Raw genomic sequence first — 27,322 nt, 5'->3', positions numbered from 1 at the left:
TCTGTGCTATTTTAAGAGTTCTTTATGACCCTAGAGTGAGCCAGGGCAGGGAAGAATTCCCCCTCTTCAGTGTGTCAATGCGCTGATCATTCAGGGCTGCTGAGCGTATCTGTCCTGGTCACAAGCAAAGCAATGCTGTCACCCCACAGGGACTCCAGGCTACTTCAGTTTGGTATCTTCCTGCAGAAAAGATATTCCTGTCCCAAGTGGATGCCCAAGGAAAGGGGCAGCCTTACTGGTAGTGGTGTCCTTCACAAAAAGGTTAATCATGTGGCTCAGGGGTGGTCTCCTCTTGGTGATCGAAGAAAGCTTCCCCAGGATTGTTTCCTTAACCATCTCATCACTTGGCAAGCGGTACAAGGCCAAATAGTTCTCCTGCTTGAAAAGATCTTTAGCACCTGGTGTGAAACCTGAAACATGAATACAAGGAGAAGAAAAATCAGCGTCCTCTCTCCTGCTTCTGTGTCACCATGTTTGCCTGTGCTTGTTCTGACATGTCCCCAGCAACAAACAGCTGAGCTGTGCTCACTGTGCATCTACACCAAGATGGATCAAGATCTATGATGAAAAACATTCAGAAGGATTAGATGTTAGTAATTACAGCTTCCAAGCCTCTGGTTCATTGAAGAGAGGAACTGTGACATTGAAGGACAGGCAGAGAAGTGAGTTCAAGGGTTTCTGAATTTCAGTTCTAGTGTTTCCTTTAAGCTCTTATCTCCTCCACACCTTGCCTTTCCCATCTATAAAATCATCTGAGGTACTCCACATCACTCCTGGTAAAGTGTTTCTTTAAGGACAGGGCAGCTGTCTGTCCACTAGCCACATATTCTTGGTCTCCTGATGAGACTGGCAAACTCCAGCCAGAAGAATACCAAGCCTAGCCAGGGCTGGCTGGAAATATCCTTGATGACATTTGTTTCTTTGATACAACGTCAGAACTTGCCAAAAGCAATCTCTTTAATAGACTCTTTTGGCCACTGTACAACAACAGACTCGGCTCTGTAATTCCACCTTCCCAGCAGCCCGGACTGAGGACCTATTTCTCTTGTGCTCTCTAAGGATTAAGTGTCTATTGACAGCTCTGATTTCTCTGTCTCTGCTCATCCAATTTCTCCTTACCTATTAGCCTGGCAAGCTCACAGAGGCCCCAGGGGATGTGGACAGGCAGCACAGCGTTGTGAGTCTCCTGGAGGGCAATGTTGCAGAGGTGGTCGGAGAAGCGGCACAGGCGCTCGGTCACGCTGGCGTTGCAGAGGTTGAGCAGCACGTTCAGGCCCAGAGGCTTGAGGGAATTCAAGTGCATGTGCCAGTTGGAGTCATCAAACTGGATGCAGGAGGGGTTCTGCTGGTCTTGGGACAGGCTAAGCATCTCAAGGTGGTAGTCACACACAAAGTCTTCAGCCTCACAAGCCAGCACCTCACTGTCACCAACCACCTGGTCCAACAGACAGGGAAATTCTAGTGGTTACAATGAATACTGCCCAAGTCTAGAATCTCACAGGGAATTCCCTCTTAAATTCCCAAAAGAGGAGACTCTATGGGTTTAGTCTGTCTTATAGCTCCACAAGACTACCCCTGTGCCCCTTCAGTATGTCTTACCTGATTATGCTCCTCCTCTCCACCCTCTGTGTCCTTGCTAAAACTCACGTTGGACCCCGAGGGATGCTTGCTTCTGCTGTTTGGCTTTCGGTGGGCATGGGCATCGGGAGCCTTTGGAGTGTCACTAGACCAGTTGTTCCTCTCCTGCTCATTGCTCATGTGGACTGTGTCTGCCAGAGGGCCAGACAGCAAAGCATCTCTTTCATGGGGCTGCAAGAGACACACAAAATAAACAGTGGTCATTCAGTGGCTGAAGAGGAGCCACTATTGAGTCACCTGCTGCTTGAAGAGCCCTGTAGAAGTGGATCTCATCCTCACTGCTTCTTGATCTTTTCAGCAAGGAATTGTGTCACAGGACTTCTCTACAAGCAAAGGATTCCCTCTGTAATACCATTTTGTGTGTGTCAGGCAGACTATGATTAGAGCCAACACAGTACATTATGGATTACATTCACTCACCTCATCTTCCATCTCAGGATGGCAGAAGGATCGTGTAGAGAGCTCATCAGTCAGATCTTCATGGCTATCATGAGGTGGCTCCACCTTCCCACTGAAGAACAGAACAGTCTCTGGGCTGGGGTTTGGCCAGGAAAGAATCCCCTGCTTGTCTACACAGCAGAGCACCTAGAACATCCCACAACACCCCCAAGAAAGCAAAACCTCAGTGAGAGTTGCAAATATCACAAGTTCAGTGAACATAAGGGAAAATGCACAAGTCTCTGTCAACCTTCTGTCTTAAGAAACTACACCTAATAACCCTCCAAGAAAAGCAAGGATTCCTTGCTTTAGCAGGATTGATGGGCTGTTTAACACCTATTTTATCTCAGGCTATTACAAAACCAGGTAGGAAGACCATGAGAAGGAAGCAACTACTCAACCTGTTTTACCAACTAGTACATTACTAGGACCTGAACCAGCTGACACTTGAACAAGAGTCAAGATTATGAGACCAGAGCCAGAGCTGGGAAACACAGAAGTCCTGTCAGATGCCACAGAGTATCTCTCTAACCCTTGGTTTAGCCTATAAATGTGCTGCTTGCTTGGACAAGACAAGACAGTTATAAACTCTTCTACAAGGGCAGGTGCCTGAAGGGTTTCTAATTCCAGCACAGTGAACTGATTGCTAACAGCCTGTGCTCAGGGAAGGACACCAAGAACAATGCAAATGAAACATCCACCTCTGGCTCCTTCTAACAACTCAGCAATACTCACAGTGACAGATCCCAGACTATGGAGCAAGCTGGAAGTGAAGCTCAGAGTTGGGGATTTGCCTTTCAAAACACAGAGGAAGTGGCTCCAGATACAGCGAATCATTTCCTGCCAAGGGAAGCAGAGGACATCAAACAATTAAAGTCCCACTCAGTGAAAGGTGAGGGGAGAGGAGGAAAAAAGGGAGTGTGGCATTACCTGCTTTCAGGTTGAACACTGTAAGTTAAACATTGGTCTCCACGGGAACCTGTTAACTGATACAGCACTGATTTCCCAAGGGAATGGCATTTCTTCCCCCTTCCAGAGGATGCCAGCAGCCAGAATTCACTGAAACTACCTTTGTCTATCCAAGAACACAGGAAGGATTTCTGAAGAGATGTCATTTGGAATCAATCAGTTGCTACCTCTTAGTATTGTTTCCTAAAGTAACTCCCATTCCCTTGGATTGTAGAGTTTGAGGCTTTATGCTCACAATCACCATGCTGCAAATGGAGCCACTGTGGTGAGGTGACCTGGCCCAAGGCTACTAACTGAGGCAGTGACAATGTAGGAAATAAAGCCAAGGAGCCCTGACTACTTCAGCATTACTAATTAATTGTAACCAAGATGGTAACAAACTGAAAGAAGGGGATATTTTGCAACATTAAAACCTCAAGTTGGCACCCTTCATATTCCACATGAAAATGTTTCAGAGGGGTCTGGATGGCAGCAGTCAATCCAAGCACCAGAGCTGTAATGCTTTGCTCTGTGCACTCCTAAAGCCACCAAAACCAGGCTTCAGTGACAGGGTTATTTTATTGCTTTTTAGCTGTTGTTCTGGAATTCTGTCACTGCGGAGCACTTCCCTCAAAACTCCTTAGGGGCTTGGAGCATCTCTCTTATGAGGAAAGACTGAGAGACCTGAGGCTCCTTAGCCTGGAAAACAGCAGCCTGAGAGGGGATCTTATCAATGCTGATCAGTATCTAAAGGGTGGAGGAGTAAGAAGATGAGTCTGGGCTCTTCTCAGTGGTGGCCAGTGATAGGACAAGGGGCAATGGGCACAAATTAGAACACAGAGGTTTACACTTCAACTTAAGGAGAAACTTCTTTAGTTTGAAGGTGGTAGAGCACTGGAACAAGCTGCCCAGAGATGTTGTGGAGTCTCCTTCTCTGGAGACTTTCAAAACCCTCCTGTGTTACTCTGGGTGTACCTACATTAGCAGAGGGGTTGGACTAGATGATCTCCAGAGGTCCCTTCCATACTATGATAAGGGTCCCTATAATTTTATGATTTTATGATAAGGGTTAGTACAACCATAAACTCAACTGGAAACCAATCATAAAGTATGACCAGGAAGAAAAAAAACTTCTTAGCTAAACCAGTTCCTCATAAGCAAAAATGTTTACACAGGTACAAAAGGAAAGAAGCAGATCCTCTCAACAAGGAAGGTCAGCTCAAACCAGCTGAAAAACATCTCAGCTAAATGATGAACAGAAAGACAACAAAGTATTCAGCAAAGGAAGTGTCTGTGTGTGTGCATCCATGAGCATTATTCTGGGAACGGGAGCAAGGAGGTATGGAGTATGTGTGATTCTGGTAAAGTCTAGGGATTTTTAATCGCTCCTGGAGTCCATCTGCCTCCTTATGGGAAGGGGAATCTTAATGCCAGATTAGACAGAAAAGTATCTTTCCTCTACCCACCTGTTTAATCTGGATGATGCAATTTATAGAGTGGCCAGATGCAGTTCCTCCCCCAGAAAAAGGTCTTCTGAATGTTTACTTGCCCCAGCTTTGGATGTACTAGTAATGTGCTTAAGCTTGTTAAGGAGCCTATGAAACAGGATCAGACTTTTTAAAAGCCTGAACACCCCATGGTGCCCCCACCATGGTCCTGGTGCTGATCACCATTACCTCTGTTCTTTAGTTTTGGCTTGATGAAGGTTTTTCTGGTATGGACAAAATACTTTTTTCTGATACACACCATAAAAAGTTTTGTTTACTCCTGCAACAGGAGGACTTGAAATAGGCACTTTCTTCAGGACAGAAAAAAAAAAAAAAAAGTTGATTTCAAACCATTTGCAATACTCAGAAAAGCTCAGCTGGACTCAGTATCAAAGTCACTTCCATCTCTGGTCAGCAGAGCAGCATTCACATGGGGAGGTGTAGGGGAAAGATGTGCAACCTGCATGCATAGCAAATTAAAGCAGCAAACAAGTGACAATGGACAACTGACAAGTAAAAAGGGTCTAGGAACAATCAGGAAATCAGAGAGGGTGGGAAAGGGTATCATGAAGTTCTGCAGAGAAGATGGAAGAAAATAATTCATAATAATAGTACCTGAGAAGACACCATCTCTGTGTAGCTGCTGAGAGTGTCCTCTGAAAACTTAGCAAGCTGCAGCAAGAGAAGAGACCAGTTACTATAATTGTGCTCAGAAACGTGGCATGAGGAACATCCTTCCCTAAATGCTGTGGAGAGGAGAAGGGAAGAGTCCTGCTCCGAGGGCACTGCTGCACCCAGGCAGAGCAATCATTCACCGAAGCAATTAAGTCTTTAATGGACTCTGTCTTTATCTACTTCTGAAGCACAAAGTGCTTGGTGCTGTACATCACAGAAGAACACACAGTCATTACCTAAATGTCACAGAGAAAATAATAGCAATTAGACCCTGAGGAGGCTCCTTCTGGGTGGTTATTTTTAGACAGAAAGAGCCAGGATTGACTGATCTGGTTTTAAGCCACATGGGTCAGCCAGAAGCAGGGAGCTGGGAGAGTGGTGCTAACAGCAGGTGCTTGGAACACAATGGGAATGAGGTGAAGTGAGTGGGATGTGGGTAGGAAATGCAAAGGAATTCTCTCAGGGCACCACCACGAGGCTCTTGGAATTCCACTGAGAAAGATACTAACTCAAAAGCTGTGGATCCAGCACAAAGGAATTCCAGAGCAGCTGTCATTTTGAAAAACAGTTTAAATGTTAAGTACCTTGAGAAGTGAATGAGGTGATTACATTTGTATGTGAATGAAATGGCACCCCAAATAATACTGCATTTATCTGGCACATTAAAAAAAGGAATGGTTAAAAAAGCTGAGAAAAGCCAAGAGAAATGTGTCAGAAATTATTTACACTGAGGCCTATGAAGGGTGGTGGTATTAGGTTGGACTTGATTATCTTAGAGGTCTTTTCCAACCAAAACAACTCTATGATAATTAGGAACTGTTTAAATGATAATTTATTAACATTTCAAGAAGCAACAATCCCACAGTAAAAATAAAGAAAGTCCAGGTTGGAGTGGAAGTAAAAATGAAAGTGAAAATTAACATACAATTAAGAAAAACCATACCAGGAGGTTATTAAAATCAGTCCACAGCTTGTTGAGGAGAGTGGAAGTGCAAATGACATTGCAGGCAAAGCAGAGGTGTTACAGCAGTATTGCTGTTCCTTCCTCAGTGGTGCAATCCTACCATGTGAGAACTATGAAATAGTTTCCATTCTAACACTAGCTACTGAAAGTTAAAAGGTTTAAATTAGCAGGTCTGGACAACTTTCTGCTTCTGCTGATTTTGCACAAGGCTTGAACCATGGCTTAAGTCCCAGTGCAATGGCAGAAGAGTTAATGTGGTGCCAATGCCTAACAAGGGTGAGGAGAAAAACCAAGTTACCACAGGACCCCAGACAGACTTTGATTTCAGACAGAATAACAGAGCAGCTAATATGAGGCTCAATTAAAAGAAGTGGAATAACACAGCCAGAGCCAAACACCACAAGTAGAGGAGTAACGAATTTCATTAAACTCTTGTGATACCTTTTTTGACAAAATAACAAATTTGGCTGATAAAAGCAATGCTTCTGACACACCACTTGCTACTTTGACTTGATCCTAAATGCTTTACTGGTTTTCTAGCAAAAACTGAAGCAATAGGGAGGGTTTGGGATTGCTTAGTCTGGAGGAGGCTGAGGGGAGACCTCGTTGCTCTCTATAACTCCATGAAAGGAGGTTGCAGTGAGGTGGGGGTTGGCCTCTACTCCCTAGTATCAGGTGACAGAATGAGAGGAAATGGCCTGAAATTGTGCCAGGGGAGAGTTAGGTTGGAGATTAGGAAAATTTCCTTTACTAAATGAGTGGTTAGGGATTGGAACAGGCTGCCCAGGGAGGTGGTGGAGTCTCTACCCCTGGGGACTTTCAAGAAATGTATGGCCATGGCACTTTGGGACATGGCTTAATGGCCATGGTGGTGTTGGGTTGAAGGTTGGACACCAAGATCTTAAAGGTCACTTCCAACCAAAACAATTCTATGATTCTATGAATACCAGAGAAATGGGGCCCATTTCAAATGGATCAGAAATCCACTATCTCCAAATGGAACAGAAACTGAGGAATTATTTGCAGTAGGATGTGTTCTTAGTTCAAGCAGGGACAAGTTCTGAGTACTTTGTTAACAACCTGAATGAAAACTAAAATCACATTTATTGACAGAGACTGTAACCTACAGAAAGTTTGGGGCAGGTTCCAGCAACAAAGAGAACAGACCTCTCTCTTACAGAACAGGATGCACTGCTTGGTAAATGAGCAAAAAAAGAGCAAAACCAACAGGCACAAAGCTAAGGCTGCACATCTAGGAGCAAAAAGAAAGGCTGGACTTATAGGATGAGGACCCTGTCTTAGAAATCTGTAGTTTATCAGCTAAACAAAGCTTGGCCATTTATAGCAGTGGCTAAAAGATCTAACATGATCCTTTGTTGCACTAACAAGAGAACACAAAACTAGGAAATCCAAACTATTCTTAAATTTAGCACTAGCACAGCTGTGACTGGAGTATTTTGTAGGTGTTGGAGGCTCATAATTCCATAGTGATCCTGAAGCACTGGAGAAAGCTAAGGGGAAAGCCGAGAGAAAGATTAGAGGGTTGGGAAATATGCTTATTGTGACTCAAAGTGCTTCAACTGTTTACCTAACCAAGAGATGGTAAAAGGGAATAGGAGTAGCTACAACAGACCAGAAATTTGGCTGACATGCCCTAAAAATCTAGGAGACAAAAGATGTAAATGTTCCAAGGGCTGGAAATCAAATACTACAAAAATTCCCACTGATGTAAAACACTCATTTTTAGCAGTGAAGGTAAATAATTACTGAAAAACCTATCAAAGGCAGCACAAATGTTTTCAAACCAACATCAAATTCCTTTCTAAAAGGAATGTTGCTGTAGTCCAGCTGTAGCAATGCAACTTGAGGCAGGGGCTTGTTGGGGGGGGGAGCACTGGTTTGTGTCCTGTAGGATGCCTGACTAAACCAGTCATGAGGGTCACCTGTGGCACTGAAAAACTGGGAATCAACCAACTTGGACACAATGGGAGGGAACAGAAGGTGAAGAACGGGGTCACACAGGCCAACTGATTGGAGATGAAGAGGGTCTTACCTGCTACATTTTGAACAGAGAGAAGGAAGGAGTGAAATAGAGAGGCCAAAGGAAGACTGCCCTAAGCAAGGGGGAGAATGATGAAGGCACATCACAACGGTTGTTCTGCAGCAGCAAGGCTGGAGGATCAAGTCTGAGATGTCACAGAAAGAGTGGAGTGAGTTGCCTGGACAAGAAAGAGGAGAAGACAGGAAAGAAGACAAGGAAGGTGCAAGTATGAGTGACAGGGCAAATGGGTATGTTGAGAATGATGAAGCAGGGAAGCCAAGGAGCTCTGGCTTTTCCCAGCCAAATAGCAAGGTGTGAAGGGAGAGAGGAAGGTTGCAAAGACAGAAATGGAGTAATGCTGAGAATAGGTGAGAAAGGTAAAGTGGAGAGAACACTGAAAACAGATGTTAAAGGTGCAGACACCACTGAGGGAGGTAACAGGTCCTCCCTCCCAAGACACAGGCAGCTTAGTCATGTACAGCCAACAGGGAAAAGAACAGAAAACACAGACCTAGGATCACAGAGGCCAAGGAAGGACAAGAAGGAGAAACTCTCTCTAATTACAGGCAGAAGAGAAGTTAGCACAGAACACAAACGCAGCACAGTGCATCTCACCAACACTACAACCAAGACATAACAACAGACATCCCTCAGCACAGCCAGTTCAGGACCACACTCCCATCAGGCTACAAACTCCATTTCTCAAACCAGCAGAACCACCAGAAGCTCCTCTTACTCCCTGATCCACTGCAAAGGCCATGCCTGCAAACAAAGCCCCAGAGCCACAGGAAAGGGCTGGGCAGCCCACGTGTTAAAACAGAGGATTGCAGGGGATCTCATGTAGCCCTTCCCTTCTCAGTGGCTAGATGTTCCCTAGTAATAGCCACCACAGGGCATTTATCTTCTTGAGCTCTCTGACAGACTATGTTTAGCTGATAGAAAGCACATGCCCTCAACAGATTTATGGAATCACTGAAGCTTCCTATCACCTTGGGATATCTGTAGACAGGTTGGAAAAATTAAGACATCTATTCAAGAAGAAACCACACTGTGCTCCAGGGAGAGGGCACAGCCAGGACAATCAAAGATCCAAAGCTTTTAAAGTGACATGGATAAATCTTCTGAATTCCTTGTGCTCATTTCACAGAGCTCTTCCCATCTCCTGCCTTTTTCTCTGCCATGATTTGATGGGGAGAGATACCTACCAGTGAGGTGGATGAGGCCATGCTCATCTGGGCCAAGACTCTGGCTTCTCCAAAGGCTGTAGCAAGAACCCACAGAACAGGAAAGAGCAATGGAAGGATGGGTAGGACACCATTCACCTGGGAAAAAAAAAACACCCTGTAATCACCAGCAAGCTCAGAGACAAGAAGCCAGATGATATCTCTTCCATCACAGTGAGAGGACGGGTAAAAGGCAATGGCAGGAAGGAAGGAAACTGCACTGGAAGCAGTGCAACACAGGGAGAAGCACAGGAGGGGTCACACACTCCCCTTAGGGCTTTGTAATCAAGGAGGCCATGAATAAACCACTCCAACTTACAGCTGTTTTTCTTGCTGAATTTGGCATAAACTCTTACAAGTTTAAAGGCAGAGGATACCATATCTGTATGTAAACACACATGGCAAGTGAGGGAGAGCAAACAACTTAAAGGGCAGCCTAGGAGGAATGGCCAGGGTAGAGCTGATGTCCTGCTCCACCGAAAGCTCCTGGATCCAGCATGCACAAAGGTGTGCCTAGGATGTTGTCACAGGATGAAGCAAGCTGTTGAGGGAGAGATTCAGTCCCAGTGGTGCTCTGGGGAGGAGGTATGGTGAAGTTCAAAGCTCCCTTTTACCTGGAGCTGCAGAAGAGTGTACTGCCAAGAAGCAACTCCAGGAGCTTTGAAAATGAAGCGCACAGCATTGGTGATCAGGAAGCCAGCCTGCAATTCAAACAGAGGTGACACTGTCAGCTAACTGCTAGTACTGGTAGGGAAGGAGTTTTCACTGCCTTGTAACATTCTCAGCCCTGGGAAAGACTGGAAGATATCCTTGGTCTGCTGCTGCACTTCCTCCCTCCACACTCACAGCTAGATGGTTCAGCATCTTTGCTTTGCTGAACTGCCCAACGTACACATGGTGTCAGCAGCATGAGTTAGGGTCTGGCCTCAATTTCCTGTTGATGGCTGCAAATTCTTCACCTTTATTGACATTGTGGCCACATTCACCAGCAAAGGCTTGAAATGAGACTTACCAGTACAACAGGGACAGCATATTTCAGCATCACTGACTGTACAGTGAATCTCTCATTATCCAGGGCTGTCACAGGACGTGACAAAGCCATTTCCAGACACCACCTGCCAAATGGAAAACACCTTCAGATTTCAGCAACAAAGGCCCTAACCCTGTACACTCCACAGATATAAACCTCCTGGTAGACCTGATTAGAACACTGCATTCACCCTATGCTATAAGGGATGATCTTCAGAAGAGAAGCCAGGCTCTACAACAGCATTACACTTGCCATAGTAAATCTGCAGTGCTGTTGAGCAAACCTCCTCAGGTCCCCTCATCCAATTCACAGGAAGGCTCCATCGCCCCAGTGCGTACTGAAACCCCAACAGGACAGTCAGGTATCTCTTTCTCCAGTTGACCAAAGGCTGTCATATCACTGATAACATCAAATGCATGATTGTCTGTGACCTGCCTGCACTGTTCAACTGCAGCTGGAAAGCAATGAGCTGAAGAGTAAGGCTTAGTGTGTATGTGGGGTTTTTATATTAGCCCAACTGACCAGTTCAGGAGGACAACTGAAGACAGACAGTAAAAGATTTAGAACATTGAGAGAACAGAGAAGACACAGCACAGCAGACCTGAAAATTCCTGTCCTGGGCTGGCATGTCTCATTCTTTGCAGACACAAGGACAGAGACAAGCTGTGCAGGCACTGTGCACTGCATTTAACCCACCTGACATTATCAATTATTGGGGTCTTCAAGACACGGAAGAGACGATACAGCTGAGGGTTCTGAGGTCCCTTCTTCACTTCTCCCCTTGGGGAGGGTGGAGGGGAGAAAGGTGGAAAGAGATCTCCTGGCTCCAGAACTATGTGCTCATCATCCTAGGAAAAAAGTCAGAGAGCTCAAAGGCTGCACAGTCAGGGACTGGACATTTAGTCCAGCAGCATCCCCTCCACTGCAAGTGACACAATACCTATTTGATACAGTTCTCCCTCTCAACTCTCAAAAACTCATTAGCTAAATTAGCTAAAATTAAATGCTTGTGTTGAGGCAGGTCTGATTATTTTGTAAAAATTGGCATTTGGAGTGAAAGTTACAACAAAACCCAACAAAGGTGAATTTCCAGCTTTACAGTCCTTCTACTATTCTTCAAGCAGCAAAATCTTTGCACAGATCTTGTAACTGATTGGTTAATTTACTTCTACCCCAGGTGTTTTATACTCTCTTCTTTTATAATAAAACAGTAGTAAGGAGGTCAAAGCAGACAAAATTTCTCCCTTCACATAAAACCCAGGATAAATTAGGGGTTTGTATGTTATATCATCCTGCTGGATAGATTAACTCCACCTCTATTTAGCAGCACTTTACAATTTCCCCTTGACCTGGAAGAGACAGAAATTTTGTCCTTTAGTATCACATTGAGACCAAGTGGTCTCCTGTCCACAGGGTGTGGCAGTTTGGGCTGGGTGCCCCCTGCCACTGCTACATGAGATACACCTCTGGTGTCCTGGGTGCTCACCCAATAGGAGTGGACACAGGAAACGGCGTATTTCTACCCATAAATCCTGCGCCCTATAAAGCCATCTGCAGAGTCATTCTCTTCCTCTTTCTTCCCTCTCTGCTCCCACGGGAGATGTCCTCTCTTATCGGGTAATGCCGGGGGAGTATCCTCAAGGCCTCTTAGGCCTGACTAGGCCTAATGCCAGGAGGAGAATGGAGGGGGGGCAGTCTCAGACCTGGCCAGCCTGAGACTTGCCTAGCAGCGGGAGGGGGGAAGAAAGAGCCCTGAGGGTTTGGGTAGACCCTCAGGTGGGAGAAGGGAAGGATTGGGAAGCTTTGGGAATTCTGTGAGGGGCTCTGTACGCTTTTGGGATATTCTTGGCACTATCCTTTGTAGTCTTTTGTAGCTTCACCAATCGCTTTTCCATTTAAACTTTCCATCACTCTCCAATCCATTTGTGTGAGTGTCATTCTTTTGTCCCTTTTGGGGCAAGAGACGTTCTGTCTGGCCTCAAACTAGCACACAGGGTTTGGGGGTTCACAGAGATGATGCAGTCTAACAAAGCACCATCATTGACTGAACTGGAATGGCAAACTACTTTCAAGGTCAGAAGAAATCAAACACTCCTAATAATCTGTACACAGGGAATTGGAGTATTAACATGAAAATCCTGGGAAATACATTGTTATATGCTAGGGAAACGAGACAAGCAAGTTACCTTAATCCCTCTCAGAGAAGCAAATGACTCCTGGCCTGGCCTCAAAGCAATGACATCTCCTTCTACTAACAAGCTCACAGGCAGGTTGACAAGATGACCATCCCTGTAGGCCCAGTGGAGGGACCAGGATGGGGCATAAGGCATGTGAAGGTCAGGGTACATGGAGTCTGGCCATTTCACCTCTTTGCCAAGTGTATCTGAAAGGACAAAGTGTGAAAGAGTCAAGTGACAACAATTCTGGAGAGGTCAACCATAGTGCAGTTTACATTCTGTAGCGCCTATAGCTCCTCCAGCGCTAAGCTCAGTCCATTCCCACGACCTTCTATCATCTTTCTGATGGCCTTCCCCTCTCTCTACACCCAGTATTAACAACTAAACATAGTCATTTTATAATCTTAAATACATACTGGTACAACAGAAAAGCTAAAGGCTGTCCTTAAAAGTGCCAGGCTGAGCTGAACTGCCTCCTCAGGTTTAAAACCCCCTGTTGAGAGAACGCTCAGGCAACCGCAATTGATTTCCTTCTGTTGTGTGTTGTGGTACAACCCCACGTATTCCCCTCTCATCATCTGCTACAAGGCAGATATTTTTGTGAGATGCTGAGGATTTGGATGACTCCAAAGCACAGCCATAACAGACGCCCACCTGACAACACACAGACTGGAAGCACATGGCCACAGGCAGCTCAGAATCACTGCTCTGCAGGACAGGCATGAGTAGGACACAATCCAGCCTGTTTCTGTGTTACACGGGGGAAGGCTAATAAGCTTCATTAGGAACATAAGTGATCAGCCTTGAGAAAAATCCAATGGGAGGAAAACACAAATGTAAACAAGAGACAGATGAATGAGACCTCACCATTTATCTTATCAATGATGGTCTGAAGCCTCCTCTCCACCTCTCTGCACTTCAGTCTCTCTTGACGCCCAATCATGAGGAGATCCAGGAGGAGAAGGAAGAAGAGTGCCAGTGCATTAACAATCTCAGCACCTTGGCTTTGCACAGCAAAACAGAAGAAAGCAGATGAGGTTTGAGTAAACAAGCAGAACACACTGCCAGCCACCCACAGAGCTAACTGCACACCCGCTCAGTTGTTCATTCCTACATCCCACAGGCTAAAAAAGAAAAGCAGGGGAGCTACAATCACACCTTTCCTTTAGATCAATGCCACCAGAGAACCCTGAAAGGACTCAGCTCAGTTAAAAAAATACCCTTTATGGGGTCTCTTCTGTGAGCCACTGTCCTGGTCAGGTTGGTATAGAATCCTCAGTCAGCTGTGGGCTGCATTAGCAGTTTCAATTGGCCAGAGCAGCTGACCTGAGTTGGCTACAGATGTATCCCAGACCATAAAGGGGAGAGAGATATATATATATAAATAAATATATATATAAAGGGGGAAGTTTGGTAAGTGTTGGAGCTCCTCCTGATCTCTGGAGGGGTTTGCTTACCATTCTGCTCTTGAGGACTGGTCTGTTTATTGTGACCACTGCACCTTCACTGAGGGGAGTGTAACTTCGTGCACTTTACATTGGTATCAGTTTGGCTGTTTCATGAAAGCTGTTTTCATTTCAAACTGTGGGTTCTCCTCTTTTTCTGATCCCTCTTTCCTTGCTTGGGGTGGGGTTCCCTGGGTGTTGGAGCAACTACTATAGTTTAGCTCCAGATACAGGTGATAGAGCAGCTACTATAGTTTAGCTCCAGATACAGGTGATGGAGCAACTACTATAGTTTAGCTCCAGATACAGGTGATGGAGCAACTACTATAGTTTAGCTCCAGATACAGGTGATGGAGCAGCTACTATAGTTTAGCTCCAGATACAGGTGATGGAGCAGCTACTATAGTTTAGCTCCAGATACAGGTGATGGAGCAACTACTATAGTTTAGCTCCAGATACAGGTGATGGAGCAGCTACTATAGTTTAGCTCCAGATACAGGTGATGGAGCAGCTACTATAGTTTAGCTCCAGATACAGGTGATGGAGCAGCTACTATAGTTTAGCTCCAGATACAGGTGATGGAGCAGCTACTATAGTTTAGCTCCAGATACAGGTGATGGAGCAGACTACTATAGTTTAGCTCCAGATACAGGTGATGGAGCAACTACTATAGTAGTTTAGCTCCAGATACAGGTGATGGAGCAGCTACTATAGTTTAGCTCCAGATACAGGTGATGGAGCAACTACTATAGTTTCGCTCCAGATACAGGTGATGGAGCAACTACTATAGTTTAGCTCCAGATACAGGTGATGGAGCAACTACTATAGTTTAGCTCCAGATACAGGTGATGGAGCAACTACTACAGTTTAGCTCCAGATACAGGTGATGGAGCAACTACTATAGTTTCGCTCCAGATACAGGTGATGGAGCAACTACTATAGTTTCGCTCCAGATACAGGTGATGGAGCAACTACTATAGTTTAGCTCCAGATACAGGTGATGGAGCAACTACTATAGTTTAGCTCCAGATACAGGTGATGGAGCAACTACTATAGTTTAGCTCCAGATACAGGTGATGGAGCAACTACTATAGTTTAGCTCCAGATACAGGATAAATGTAGACAACCACTAACTTCTCCAGTTCCTAACTATGGTAATGGCTTAGGACTTTTGAAGGTCTAGGAATGCTGTAAAAGGCAAACCACTCAATCTCTTCATAGTACACTCTATGGATCTATTTTAAGTAGAATTAAGTTGGCTTGAGTTTTGTGTATGAGCCTGACAGGGACAGAATTACCAGTGTGAGTATGCTACTGCTTAGACACCTAAACAACATGAGGGACAATGCTGTTATGTCAGCCACAGACAGTAGTGAGATGACATAAAGCTGTCACCTTGCTTCAGTTACCCAGCACAGGATGGTTTACTTACCTCCCCTGTGGCTGGCTCCCATAGCAGCACAGCAGCAACAGCACTGCCAGAAGCATCAGAGATGCACCAGGCCAGTGGAAACAGGAGCAGCGGTTACCATGGTAGAGAAAACTGCTCCTCCACACCTCCTACAAAAGGAGAGCAGCAGTCAGTCAGCATTCATCAAACACAGAGCCAGACGTTGGAGAAAGCAGAGGGAGAAAGGATGAAAGCAGCAGTTGATATTTCAGGGTGAGCACAACTTTGTGAAACCCTTGAACATGACACAGAGCATCCTAGATTAGTTATGTGAATGCCACAGCATTAATAGTTGCCCAGCTGGTGAGGTTGGGTGAAAGCTTTCTGCTTTACTTTTGCTTGGAAGAAGAAAAAGGCTTCTGTGCCAGGCTGTCCCCTTTTATCCAAGCCAGGAACACTCTTAAATACTGTGCATAAACACCAGCACTTTGTATTCAACACAGGCAAACCAGAAAAACATGGGGGACAAGGGGAACTGCTGAGCCTCACAGCGTTCTCTCCACCTGATATGGACCCTGCTAGGCACACTGCCATTAATGGCTCTTGAAGCCCATAGAATCACAGAGCTGTTTGAGCTGGAAAGGACCTTAAAGATCATCAAGCTCCAACACCCCTGCCATGGGAAGGGATACCTCTTACTAGACCAGGTTGCTCAAGGCCCCATTCAACCTGGCTTTAAATTCTTCCAGGGTTAGAGCACCCACAGCTTCTCTAAGCAACTTGTCCCAGTGCTTCACCACCCTCATGGGGAAGAATTTCTTCTTAATGTCTAATCTCACTCGAGCTTCTTCCAGTTTGAAGCCATTGCCTCTTGTCCTGTCACTTCATGCCTTTGTAAAATGTCTCTCTCCAGCTATCCTGGAAGGCTGCTATAAGGTCTTCCTGAAATCTTCTCTTCTCCAGGCTGATCCTTGGGTAGATTCCTTGCCTTTATCCCAAGGACTTTAGGAATTCATAGATCGATAGAATGGTTTGGGTTGGAAGAGACCTTAAAGATCATCTAGTTCCAACCCCCTCACCATGGGCAGGGACACCTTTCACTAGACCAGGCTGCTCAAGGCCTCACCAAACCTGGCCTTGACTTTCCAGCAGCAGTCTGTGAGGGAATGCAACCAACCCTTGTTCCACCTTCAGCTTCCCTTTAAGAAAGGGAGACTGAGTGCCCAGCCTCGTGCTGTTTGCTGCCTCACCTTCCAAGAAGTCACTTTTTTCCGTTCCTTCTGATGCCCCTCCAGCAGTGCTGACAGTTGGTCTCTCAGGATCGTGAGGGCTTTCTTTGTGGTAAGGCCCAAACTTGAGGTCATCTCATCCTGAGGTGGCAGAAAAACAAAGTGGTTAGTGCTGTCCTAATTTCTTTTTAGGCTTTTTCCTGGTGGCTGACTGAGCACTCTGCTGTGAAAGCCCTGCACTCATCACCACCAGCCTGGTTCTCCATTTTCCTGAAATCATCTTCCCTCCTGTGAACTTTAGACTGCTGGCTGGAATTTGAGCACTTAGATAATATCAGGTAAACAAACAGGTCCTGACTGTGCTGGATAAATACTTTATCAAAGCACAATACCAAGTCACTTCTGTGAAACAAGATTCTAATCAGCAGAGGCTGAGGACAATACAAAGGGACAGGGACGCTGCTCAGCTCCAAGGTTACACAGGCTGGAACTGGTACCAGCTTGTAGAGACAACTCAACACAGTTACAGCAGAATTTTAATGACACAGGATGCAAACAGCAGTAGAGAATTTGCAATTCTAAACAAGAGGGATCTGATTCTCACAGCTGCTTTTTACCAAGTACCTCTGTGGCTGCTTTTGACTGAAAGCCCCCAAATTTAAGTGGTAGGCCATGGATCAGTTGAGGAAGGGACCTGACTCCAGCATCAACTCTTCCTTTAGAAGAGAAAGCACTAGAATTTGAAGTGCTGAATTGTGTGAGCATACAAGGGAGGCATTTGGATTCGAAGGAAGCACACAGACTCCAGAACACTGCTCCCTCTGTGGTCAGCCAAGAGGCAGCAGCCTGAAAGGACATAACCCAGGAGCTGCCACCTGGAAAACACTGCCATAAGGTGCTGGTAACAAGTAGTGGGGTAACCACTTGCATTTCTGGGGCAAGAACACAAGCACTTCCCTTGCTTTCAAATCACAGACTCTTCAGGTACCCTGGCTGCCAGATCTCTGAAAGTGAACCAACAAGGAAAAGCTGGCAGGTGTCACAGAATCACAGAATGCTAGGGGTTAGAAGGGACCTTGAAAGATCATCCAACCCAACCCCTCTGCCAGAGCTAGAGTAGGTCACACAGGAATGCATCCAGGTGGGTCTTGAATATCTCCAGAGGAGACTCCACAACCTCTCTAGGCAGCCTGCTCCAGGACTCTGGCAACCCCACAGTGAAAAAGTTTTCCCTTACGTCCCCATGGAACCTCCTCTGCTCCTGCTTGCACCCATTGCCCCTCCTCCTGTCATTGGACATCACTGAGCAGAGCCTGGCTCCATCCTCCCAACACTCTAAACATGAATGAGGGCACCTCTCAGGCTCCTCCAAGCTAAAGAGCCTCAGCTACCTCAGTACAGAGCTGTTCCACTCCCTTCTGCATCTTTGTGGCTCTGTACTGGATTCTTCAAAGCAGTTCCCTGAGGTCTTTCTTAAACTGATGGGCCCAGAATTGGACACAATATTCCAGATGTGGCAGGTGTTCATGAAAGGTCTACAGCAGATATCAGGAAACTAGTCAAGAGAAGTTCTCATTTGCATTTCATGTTTAAATAGAACCATGCTGAGGGTGTCCAGCACATGGGATACCCTGCAGGTTAGAAATGCTCAGATGTATCACACTCTGCACAGAACTGCTGAACACAAAGCAGGCAGGAAGCTTTCCCCTCTGGTCCCCATCAGTGTGACACAGCTCAGGCAGGAGGCAAAGCTCATCCCTGCCAAATCCACCATGGTCTCAAACTGCAGCAGTTCTGCGCTTCAGGAGCTGCATGCCCACACCCAGCTCTGCAAGTGCAGCTCAGCTATCATCTGCACTTTTCTTCCTGTTCCTTAACTGAGTGGTTTCATGATGAATGCTTACTGGAAACTCATCTTGGACTTCAGACTCATTTGCACTGGTGGTCCAATCCGTAAGAGTCAAGGAGTAGCAAGACAGATGCTCTTTAAACCACCATCTGCTATACACACTCCTCACCTATCAGGGACAATTTGAAACAGCAAATTCTGGCCAGGCAGAGTCCAACAATGCTGCTTTAGCTGCACTTTTACAGAACTAAAAATAATCCTGCTGTAGTTTTCATTCTCTGTGTCAGTTTTAGGAATAGAGGAAGCAGTTCTGTGTTGTTCTTGGAAGCAGCCCAGGTAACATCAGCACAGCACTAAACATAGGAGTCTCTCAAAGGCACTCCCAGAGGAGAAGATGGCAGAGAAGATGGCAGGCAGCAGAGCTCAGAACAAACCTGCTGCTGCACCACAGGAGTGCTGCAAACAGGAGTGTCTGAGAGCAACACAGAGCAAAGGACAAGAAAGTTTCTCTCTCTCTCTCTCTTGACTGCTTGGCTGTTTAGGGCATAGCAAAGCACCCACAAAAACACCCCTCCTCTCCAACCCAGGGAAAGCAGATGGATAAATAAAAGCCACAGAATAAAAAGGAGGAATGAAAGAGGGATTTTAACTGAAAGGCAAAGTCTGCTTGGGCACTGAGCTGGTTCCAATGGATACATCAAGAGCTACAGAAGAAATGAGAGGGAAGCTGCAATTAATGCCAACATCTAGGACAGTCACACAGAGCCTGGAAAGAGGAACTGCCACATCACAGCAGGCAGCAAATCCAGAGGAAATCAAAAAGGTTCCTGAAATTCATGCACACCTGCTCCAATCTTTGCACAGGAGTTACTGCTTTGCCATAGATTAGTCCAGGCAAGAGCAGCCACAGAGGAAGGTGGCTACAGCAAGTGAGAAAGAACAAGTGCAGAGTGTGACAAGGCTGGGGAAGAAGAGCAGGAAGAGCAGGGATTGTTAAACACCCATCCTGACACCTAAAATGTGGAGTATTGGACAAAGCAAGAGGCAGCCTGGTAAACAAACACTGCAGTCATGTGGATGAGAGGCTGACTGGGATAACCAGCTGCTGGTGAGCATCCAGGGGAAGGCTTTGGAACCAAGGAATGAAAGGGACAGGGAAGAAGAGCCACCCTGAGCTCCTGCCAAAGGGCAGCTCTAGGTGGTTGCTACAAGAACTGCCCTTCTAAGCCAGCAACTGCTAATGAGGCATTTTTCAAATGCCCTAAAGTAAACCTTTGTATATGGCAAAAAAGCTGTCCCAGAGGGATCAGTCCAGCCTTTCATCAGCTCCGAGTGCTCTTCCTGCCACAAAACAGGAGGTGAGCACCCCAGGGTGAAGAAACCATTTACAGCAGGTGGCAGCTCATTAATAAAGCCCTCAGCATTGCCATCTTTGCTTTGAAAGTTGCTTTCAAAGAGTAATCTGCAAATTCTCAGGACAAAACAAAAGCAGTGAGACACCTTCCCACCCTGCTGCCTTAGCAGAGGACTTCCTCTGAAGAACAAAAAAATTAAAAAGGAAAAGATAGAAGAAGAAAACAGACAGTAAATTCCAGGTTACAGTGAAAGCAAACCCCTGGTGAGTTTCAGGAAGCATTTTAAAAGGCTCTGCTTTCCTTTTGCCTGTGCCTAAAGGGAGAAAGTCCTGAGGAGAAAATGAGCAGTTGCTTTTTCCTGTGCCCTGAGGCTGGTGAGTCTCTTAAGTGCACTTAGGTCTCCTCTGGAGCTGACCCCTGCCCTGGCTATCACAGCCTTGGGCTGAGAGGCGTGATGATAGCCAGGTAAACACAGGATGGTTGCAACTCTCTGCACTGAGGACAACACCACAGCCCTCAAGAGCTGTAATCTGCAGAAAAACCACCCAGTGCAGGAGGGTTTGTTTGTCTGTGTGATTTTGTCTTCTAGAGGGAGGTGTGGATTGCACGGGAAGCTGAAAAGATGAGTGAATTTCTTCACTTTCAGTAAATATCCTGTGTGTTAAATGACTGCTTAGCTGGCCTGCAAACGTTCAGGAAAGGGAACCTGAACTAGATCTAGCAAACACCCACGTTTAGGAGCCAGTTTGGCTCCTCAGGAAGGAGACAAGAAGCTGCTCAGAGCTAAACGACAGAGAGCCACAGAATCTGTGGACTTTTCTTTGCCCTCCCTGGTTTGACAGTAGGAAATCAGTGGGCAAATGTCCAGTGATCTAGAAGCCTCTTTAAATGCTGAGTGACAGAGAAAATGTTTCTGTCATCTTCCTCATGGGTTGCAGAGGTAAAGAACTGTTGTCTTCTGATTTTTCCTCCCATAATGTGAAGTTGTTCCTGAGTATCACCTACTCATGTAGGTGATGCTCTGCAGCCCACCTTCACCCTTACACAACTCACCACTGGCTACACATCCTTACGAAATCACCACTGGTTCCTGATCTCTTCTGAAATTCCCAACCTGTCCTTTTACACTTAGAATCACTCAAGGATATCTTACAAGGTTATCAGCTCTTCCCACACTTTCTGCTATCTGATAACAGACAGAGGTCTTGCTCCTCCCTTCAAAAGCAACAAACAAACAGAGGTCAAAATGTGTACAGGTCAGAAACAGACACAAAACATTTGAATCATAGAATGGTTAGGTTGGAAGGGACCTTAAAGATCATCTCCAACCTCCCCACCATGGGCAGGGACACCTCTCAACCAGACTTGGCTACTCAAGACCTCATCCAACATGGCTGAGAACACCCCCAGGGAGGAGGCATCCACAACCTCTCCGGGCAACCTACTCCAGAGTCTCACCATCCTCGTACTGAAGAGCTTCTTCCTAAGACCCAGCCTAAGCCTGCTCTGCCTCAGCAGTGCATTGGTTTGCAGCAATCTTACTGACAATCTCCACACCAAGAAGAGGCTTAAACACCCAGGAGGGTTCAAGGAAGGTTTTATCACTGTACCAGTTTCTGTTTAGGTTTAAGTGCATAGGACACAGCAAGGCTATTCTTTCTCCTGCATCCCCTGGCAAAGGGTCGTGATGTAATCAGATTGTCACCATGCCTTGTCACATTGAAAGAGGAAGGAATGTAAATTTCTCCCATGCTCCAAGTCTGAGGTCTGAAGCCTGTTGGACTTGTTTGGATATATCTGGAGCAGTGGGAGTAAAGTTTTAACACAGACATTTTAAGGAGTATTTACTAAAGCGAGTTGCTGATCTCCACAATACTTGATTATGCTGGAAAAAGGAAATTTCCAGCTATGTGAAATTTAAAGGAAAACCTTAAGAAAGGAGGCACAAGGGCTTGACTTTACATTAATAGATGATACTACACCATATACCCTTTAACAAACACTAAGGTGACATGCATGTACACAATGACAGATAAATCCAAGTCTTAATATTGGTCCCTAAACAGACATTTGCAACACATTAGCATAACTACATCCTCTTGTAGTGTCTAGCAGGAAAGCTGTCTAGCAGAAAGGGACCTGAGGGTTCTAACAGACAAGCAGCTGAGTATGAGCAAGCAGTGTGCCCAGGTGGCCAAGAAAGCCAGTGGCATCCTGGCTGGGATTAGAAATGCTGTGTCCAGCAGGAGTAAGGAGGTGATTGTCCCCTAGTACTCAGCTCTTGTGAGGCCACACCTCAAGTACTGGGTTCAGTTTTGGAAACCTCAATAGCAGAGAGATGTGGAGGTGGCTGGAGCCAGCACAGAGGGCGAGGAAGCTGTGAAGGGCCTGGAGAATAAATGTTGTAAGGAGCGACTGAGGGAGCTGGGGATGGTCAGTTTGAAACAGAGGAGGCTGAGGGGAGACCTCATTGCTGTCTACAAATACCTGAAAGGGTGTTGTAGAGAGGCTGGTGCTGGTCTCTTCTCACAGGTAATTAGTGATAGAACAAGAGAGCAATGGCCTCAAGCTATGACTGGGTAGGTTTAGACTGGACATTAGGAAACATTTTTTCCCAGCAAGACTGGTCAGAGATTGGAATGTGCTGCCCAGGGAGATGGTTGAGTCACCAACCCTGGATGTGCTTAGAGGTCATTTAGATGTGATGCTCAGGGTTATGGTCTAGGGGTGAACCTTGTAGAGTAGGGTTCTGGGTTGGACTTGGTGATCCTGAGGGTCTTTACCAACCTGAATGTTTCTGTGATTCCATGATTTTCAAGCAGCCTTTACACATCTCCAGCAGCCTATTTGTTTGCTATAGCAGTCAATGTTGATATAACATGTGCTGCTATATCACAGGTGCCAAGGATTATTTTCTTTTTTAAATAATACTGGAGCACAAATATGTTCTTTGCTTTACAGACCAACGTGAGTTGAATCATCCTCTGTGGATTCAGTCTGCTGCAGAGTAAAGGCTCCTCACCCAGACTGCTGTACACTTAAATCTAATTGTCTTTACAAAGATTGTTTAAGCAAATAAGAGAAGGTGTGCTAGAAGCTTCAATTTCCCTAGACTGCAGATCCACCCCTCTGATTCCATGGTATGGAAAGCCCCTAAGAGGCAGCTGTCAGATTGTTTCCCTCTCTCCAGGCTGCACTCACTAGGGCCCTTTTTGAACACCTTTACTCAATTGCTTTTCAGGTTTAAAGAGTTGGAGGTGGGAAGCTGGGCAGCAGAACGTTCTTCCCTTTTCTGAGAGCTACTTTGCATTCCTTAGCAGGAAAAGCAGGCAGTTTCTCCTTTGACAACGACATTTGGCTGGCTATTAATCTACTTCAGGTACTGCACCTCCTGAAATGTAGGAATTATTCACAACTTAAAAGAAAAAAAAAAAAAAGGTGAGAAGGAGTGACTCCACCGAATATATTTGCATTTAGTGTGGTAAGGCAGATTCTTGCTTAGGATAAGAATAAGTGGGGGGTTTGGAGTCTCATCGGAGAGGATGGCAGAGCTCTCTACTCTGCCCTGGTGAGACCACACCTGGAATATTGTGCCCAGTTTTGAGCTTCCCAATTCAAGAGAGACAGGGATCTGCTGGAGAGAGTCCAACAAAGGCTACAAGGATGATGGACTTGAACACTTTCTCCTGTGAAGAAAAACTGAGAGAGCTGGGGCTGTTTAGTCTGGAGAAGAGAAGGCTGAGAGGAGATCTTATCAATGTCTATAAGTATCTGAGGGGTGGGTGTCAAGGTGAAGGTGCCAGGCTCTTTTTGGTGGTGACAGGACAGGACCAATGGGTACCAACCAGTGACAGGACAAGGACCAATAGGTACCAACAGGAACACAAGAGGTTCCACCTCAACATGAGGAGAAAATTCTTTCCTGTGATGGTGACAGAGCCCTGGAGCAGGCTGCCCAGAGTGGTTATGGAGTCTCCTCTGGAGATGTACAGAACCCACCTGGATGTGTTGCTGTGTGACCTGCCTTCGATGATCCTGCTTTAGCTGGGGGGTTGGACTCAATGATCTCTAGAGGTCCTTTCCAACCCCTAACATTCTGTGATCATATGCATGACAGTACACAATTCCTTGGAGCAGTATTTCTTAGCAGGCAGGTGCAAGAGAGGGATTTATTCTTCTAAAGCAAATCATACATCAGTATGCTACAGCTCTGTCCAACCACAGCTGCTGAGCTGGTGCTCAGACTGACTGAAATGCCATATCTGTGCTACAGAATGATCCAGATGTGGCCAGCAAAGCTCATGGATAGGCCACTCTGAGCAAAAGTTTCCCTTTACCACCTACAGCCTTGGTCCTGATTATGCTTTTTGCCTTCCCTAGTATTCACCTGGTTCCTTTTGAAAAGAGGTCTGACTCCTAGCAAGAGTGCTTCTCTAATGACCCAGGCCTTCACCCTGACACATTCCTGCTCCACAGGATGATCTTTTGATTAAGACTCTGGACTAACTGTCAGGACAGCTGGATTCTGGTTTTCCTTCTGTCACAGATTTCTGCATGACAGTGTGCAATCTGGATGCTCCTCTGCACCCTAATTTCTCACCTCTATAATGGGGCTACCAAGTGTAGTTGTTGTGAGGATTACAATATTCATCTGAACACTACTGGAAAGCACAGAAGAAAGAAATGAAGGTATCAGTCTGTAGCTGCACCGTTCAGGCAGCTCCATCAAGCAGGTCATGGCTCTGTGGGGATCACAGTCTTTAAAACTGGATGTGCCAGGAAAGGTACAGAAAATACAATGAACACAGATAGCAAACTTGGTTTAAATGCCACCTGACATGAGCTTGGCAGCCACAGCTCAGCTGTTGGTGGTCTCTAATCAAATGAAACAAGCAAAGCCTTCAGCACAGCAGTGCCCAAATTAATAGACAGAGCAACAGTTAACAGCTGTCTCCTTCCTCCATCTGCAGCCACAGTATGAAAGGCAGCCCAGACCTCCCCCTGCCCCTGGACAAAAAAGCTCCTGCAGTTGCATAACTGAGTGCCTGTGGGGACTCCAGTCTGGACACTGGTTTTGAGGCTCCCAGCAGCTCCTCACTAAGAGGCCCTTCAGACTTACATGGCTGAAAGAGCACAGATCTCTGAGACTGGGCCAAAGCAACACTAATCAGCCAACTGACTCACCACTGCATTTTGGTGTGAGCAGGGTCCATTTTCATCCAATGACATCCAAATAAAGCACAAAGTAAGATGAGAAGAGGGCACAACGAACCTTTCTACATGGGTAATGCAAAGCCCAGCACTTTGCTTCTCCCTCAGCTAGCAGCAGCTCAACAGCAGAGAGAGAGACGACAGCTCCCCAGGTAACAGCAAGGTCTGCATTGTACATTCCTCAGTCTGTCTCTTTGGTCCTGTCTGCAGCAGCAAATCCCCAACCATAGTTACCTGCCCCACCAGGCTGCTGGCAGGATGAGGCAGTGTTTATGCAGTGCTTTGAAGCTCACCTGTACTATGTAATTACCAAGCTTTAATTACTGTAATTTATCCAGTTACATTATTCCTCCAAGTTCAGAGAGCAGTTAGGGGTCTGTACTTATTCTGGCTTCAGCACACAGCATGTTGCTTTATGCCAATGCAGAACTCACTCCAGAGGATGCTAATCCCCTCCCAGAGGCCAGCAATGCTCAGAAATCCACAGAACTTCAGCACATCTTTCAAAACCCTGTTAGCTTCTTTCTTATCCCCACTTAGCTGAAGACTTTGGGGACTAAAATTACGACACAGACTAGCAGGTGTACTGTGTGACACGTTTTAAGGGGATAAGGAGCTTTCACAGCCACAGATCAAAGCCCCTAGGAGAAACAAACAAATTCAAGTCATGAGGCAGAGGGGCAGCAAAGCAGAAGTCAGAAGCTAAAATCATGTTTGGCCTCTCCTGTTGGTTCTAGGGTTAAATCTGCACTTTAAAGCAGACCTTCTTTCTTTCTTTCTTTCCCCACCACCTCCAACACCAGGCCATTCCCTAGCTAAAACCATTATTCACTGCCTCATGTCCTACCATAACCTCTTTGCCCAAAACCTCAAAGCTGTTCACACACCATCACATCAGGCAGGATGCAGGCTGGGGAGGGAGAGAGGGAAAGCCATTTTGAATGCAGGTGCTAAGGAAGAGAAACTTACTTTGCAGCATTTGCCTTGGCGGGGGATCCAGAGATCAGCCTGCTTGAAGAGCATCTGGGCTAAAATCCTGTGCAACTTCCCCAGCAACTTGCAGTGCTGCTGCCCTCCAAAAAATGAGAGAGCAAAGAGGCAGAGAGAGAGAGCAAGACTGTGCAGAGCACAGCGCTGCAGAGAGTGAGACAGAAGCAGCAGAGTGAAGCACCAGGCTGCTGATTAATTCAGCCTGTTCCCAGTCACGCTGCAGATCCAGCAAGGAGGCGGTGGATGGGGGTGGGGGATGAGGATGAGAAAGAGGAGGAGAGGGGGGGGAAGAGGAAAAAGGCAGAGAGAGAAGAAAGTTTGCCCAGGATAGCAGCAGATGCCTGTAAGAATGGTTCATTCATCAGATGGAGCTGACACAGCCAGAATCCCTGGGTTCCCTGCCTGCAGAGTTGCATATGCATGCACAGCAAAGGTTGGTGCTGACAGACAGGGGGCTGTGGAAAAGCAGATGGCAAATCAGTCAGGACAAAGTGCTATCAAGTACACTACAGGGGAAGGAACACCTGAGCAGGGCAAGGGAAAAGACTAAATTGAGACAGAGAGACCTAGCAATACTAACTCCCCTACATCAATCTAGGATAGTCTTTCAGGTGATTCCACAGCTTTGGATCAAAGCTCAGTTTAAAAATATAAGCATTTGCTATTTAGGCAAGTTGAGATGGTTACAGGTCAGTCTGAAGTGTTCCTTCCTTCTCTTGTTGATGAAGAAAGCAGCAAAAGCCCCTCTTGGCATCCAGTATGCATATACCCAGAGGCACACAATTAAAGAGAAAGGTGCACATAAATTCTTCACAGCCATGTGCTGTGCCAGGGGGACCATTTACTGACACCTGGGCAGTGGCACAGAGAGTGCAAAGGATTAATGCAGACAGGGAAGGGCTGGGTAGAACGAGAGGTAATGGGATAAAAAGGCCTTTGGAGCTGAGGAAGGAACGAGCCTTCCCTCTCATCTATTACAGGAATGCTTTCTCCTTGTTACAAGAGAGCACCTTTATAAGTGAGTTTTTATATAGCTCCTGCTTCAGTGCTGTCCCAATTCTGTCTGGGGCTTCCCAGTTCTGCAGAGCAATCACTAAACCAATTGCTTTCATTCCACATAGACAAGGGCAAAGAACTGGCCCTGCCAAGCGCCACATCCATAGCTTGCCAAGGATTACAGCTGGCCAGCACAGAACTGACAGACAGGCACTGCGAAGGCTTCCAGTCTCAGC

At 46.1% G+C, this 27,322-nt stretch overlaps 1 protein-coding gene across 2 annotated transcripts in view; it reads right to left on the bottom strand.

The window, feature by feature from the left end:
- TMEM94 (transmembrane protein 94) overlaps positions 1–26,123 on the bottom strand; it is a 42,349-nt gene extending 16,226 nt beyond the window's left edge. For both annotated transcript variants that reach the window (XM_054393805.1, XM_054393806.1), the window contains exons 1-15: positions 26,070–26,123; positions 16,707–16,826; positions 15,499–15,626; positions 13,489–13,625; positions 12,631–12,827; positions 11,141–11,292; positions 10,427–10,529; positions 10,029–10,115; positions 9,397–9,513; positions 5,127–5,183; positions 2,812–2,916; positions 2,059–2,223; positions 1,600–1,809; positions 1,120–1,435; positions 237–410 (exon numbers count right to left, since the gene is read on the bottom strand). In XM_054393805.1, coding sequence (XP_054249780.1) covers positions 237–410; positions 1,120–1,435; positions 1,600–1,809; positions 2,059–2,223; positions 2,812–2,916; positions 5,127–5,183; positions 9,397–9,513; positions 10,029–10,115; positions 10,427–10,529; positions 11,141–11,292; positions 12,631–12,827; positions 13,489–13,625; positions 15,499–15,626; positions 16,707–16,826; positions 26,070–26,123 — 2,122 coding nt within the window. The remainder of the gene's footprint in view (positions 1–236; positions 411–1,119; positions 1,436–1,599; positions 1,810–2,058; positions 2,224–2,811; positions 2,917–5,126; positions 5,184–9,396; positions 9,514–10,028; positions 10,116–10,426; positions 10,530–11,140; positions 11,293–12,630; positions 12,828–13,488; positions 13,626–15,498; positions 15,627–16,706; positions 16,827–26,069) is intronic.
- Positions 26,124–27,322: the final 1,199 nt, after the last annotated feature.

Source organism: Indicator indicator, chromosome 29 (assembly GCF_027791375.1).
Source record: "Indicator indicator isolate 239-I01 chromosome 29, UM_Iind_1.1, whole genome shotgun sequence".
NCBI lineage: Eukaryota > Metazoa > Chordata > Aves > Piciformes > Indicatoridae > Indicator > Indicator indicator.
Note: the sequence above shows the minus strand (reverse complement) of the source record. Positions and strands in the feature narration are given on the sequence as shown.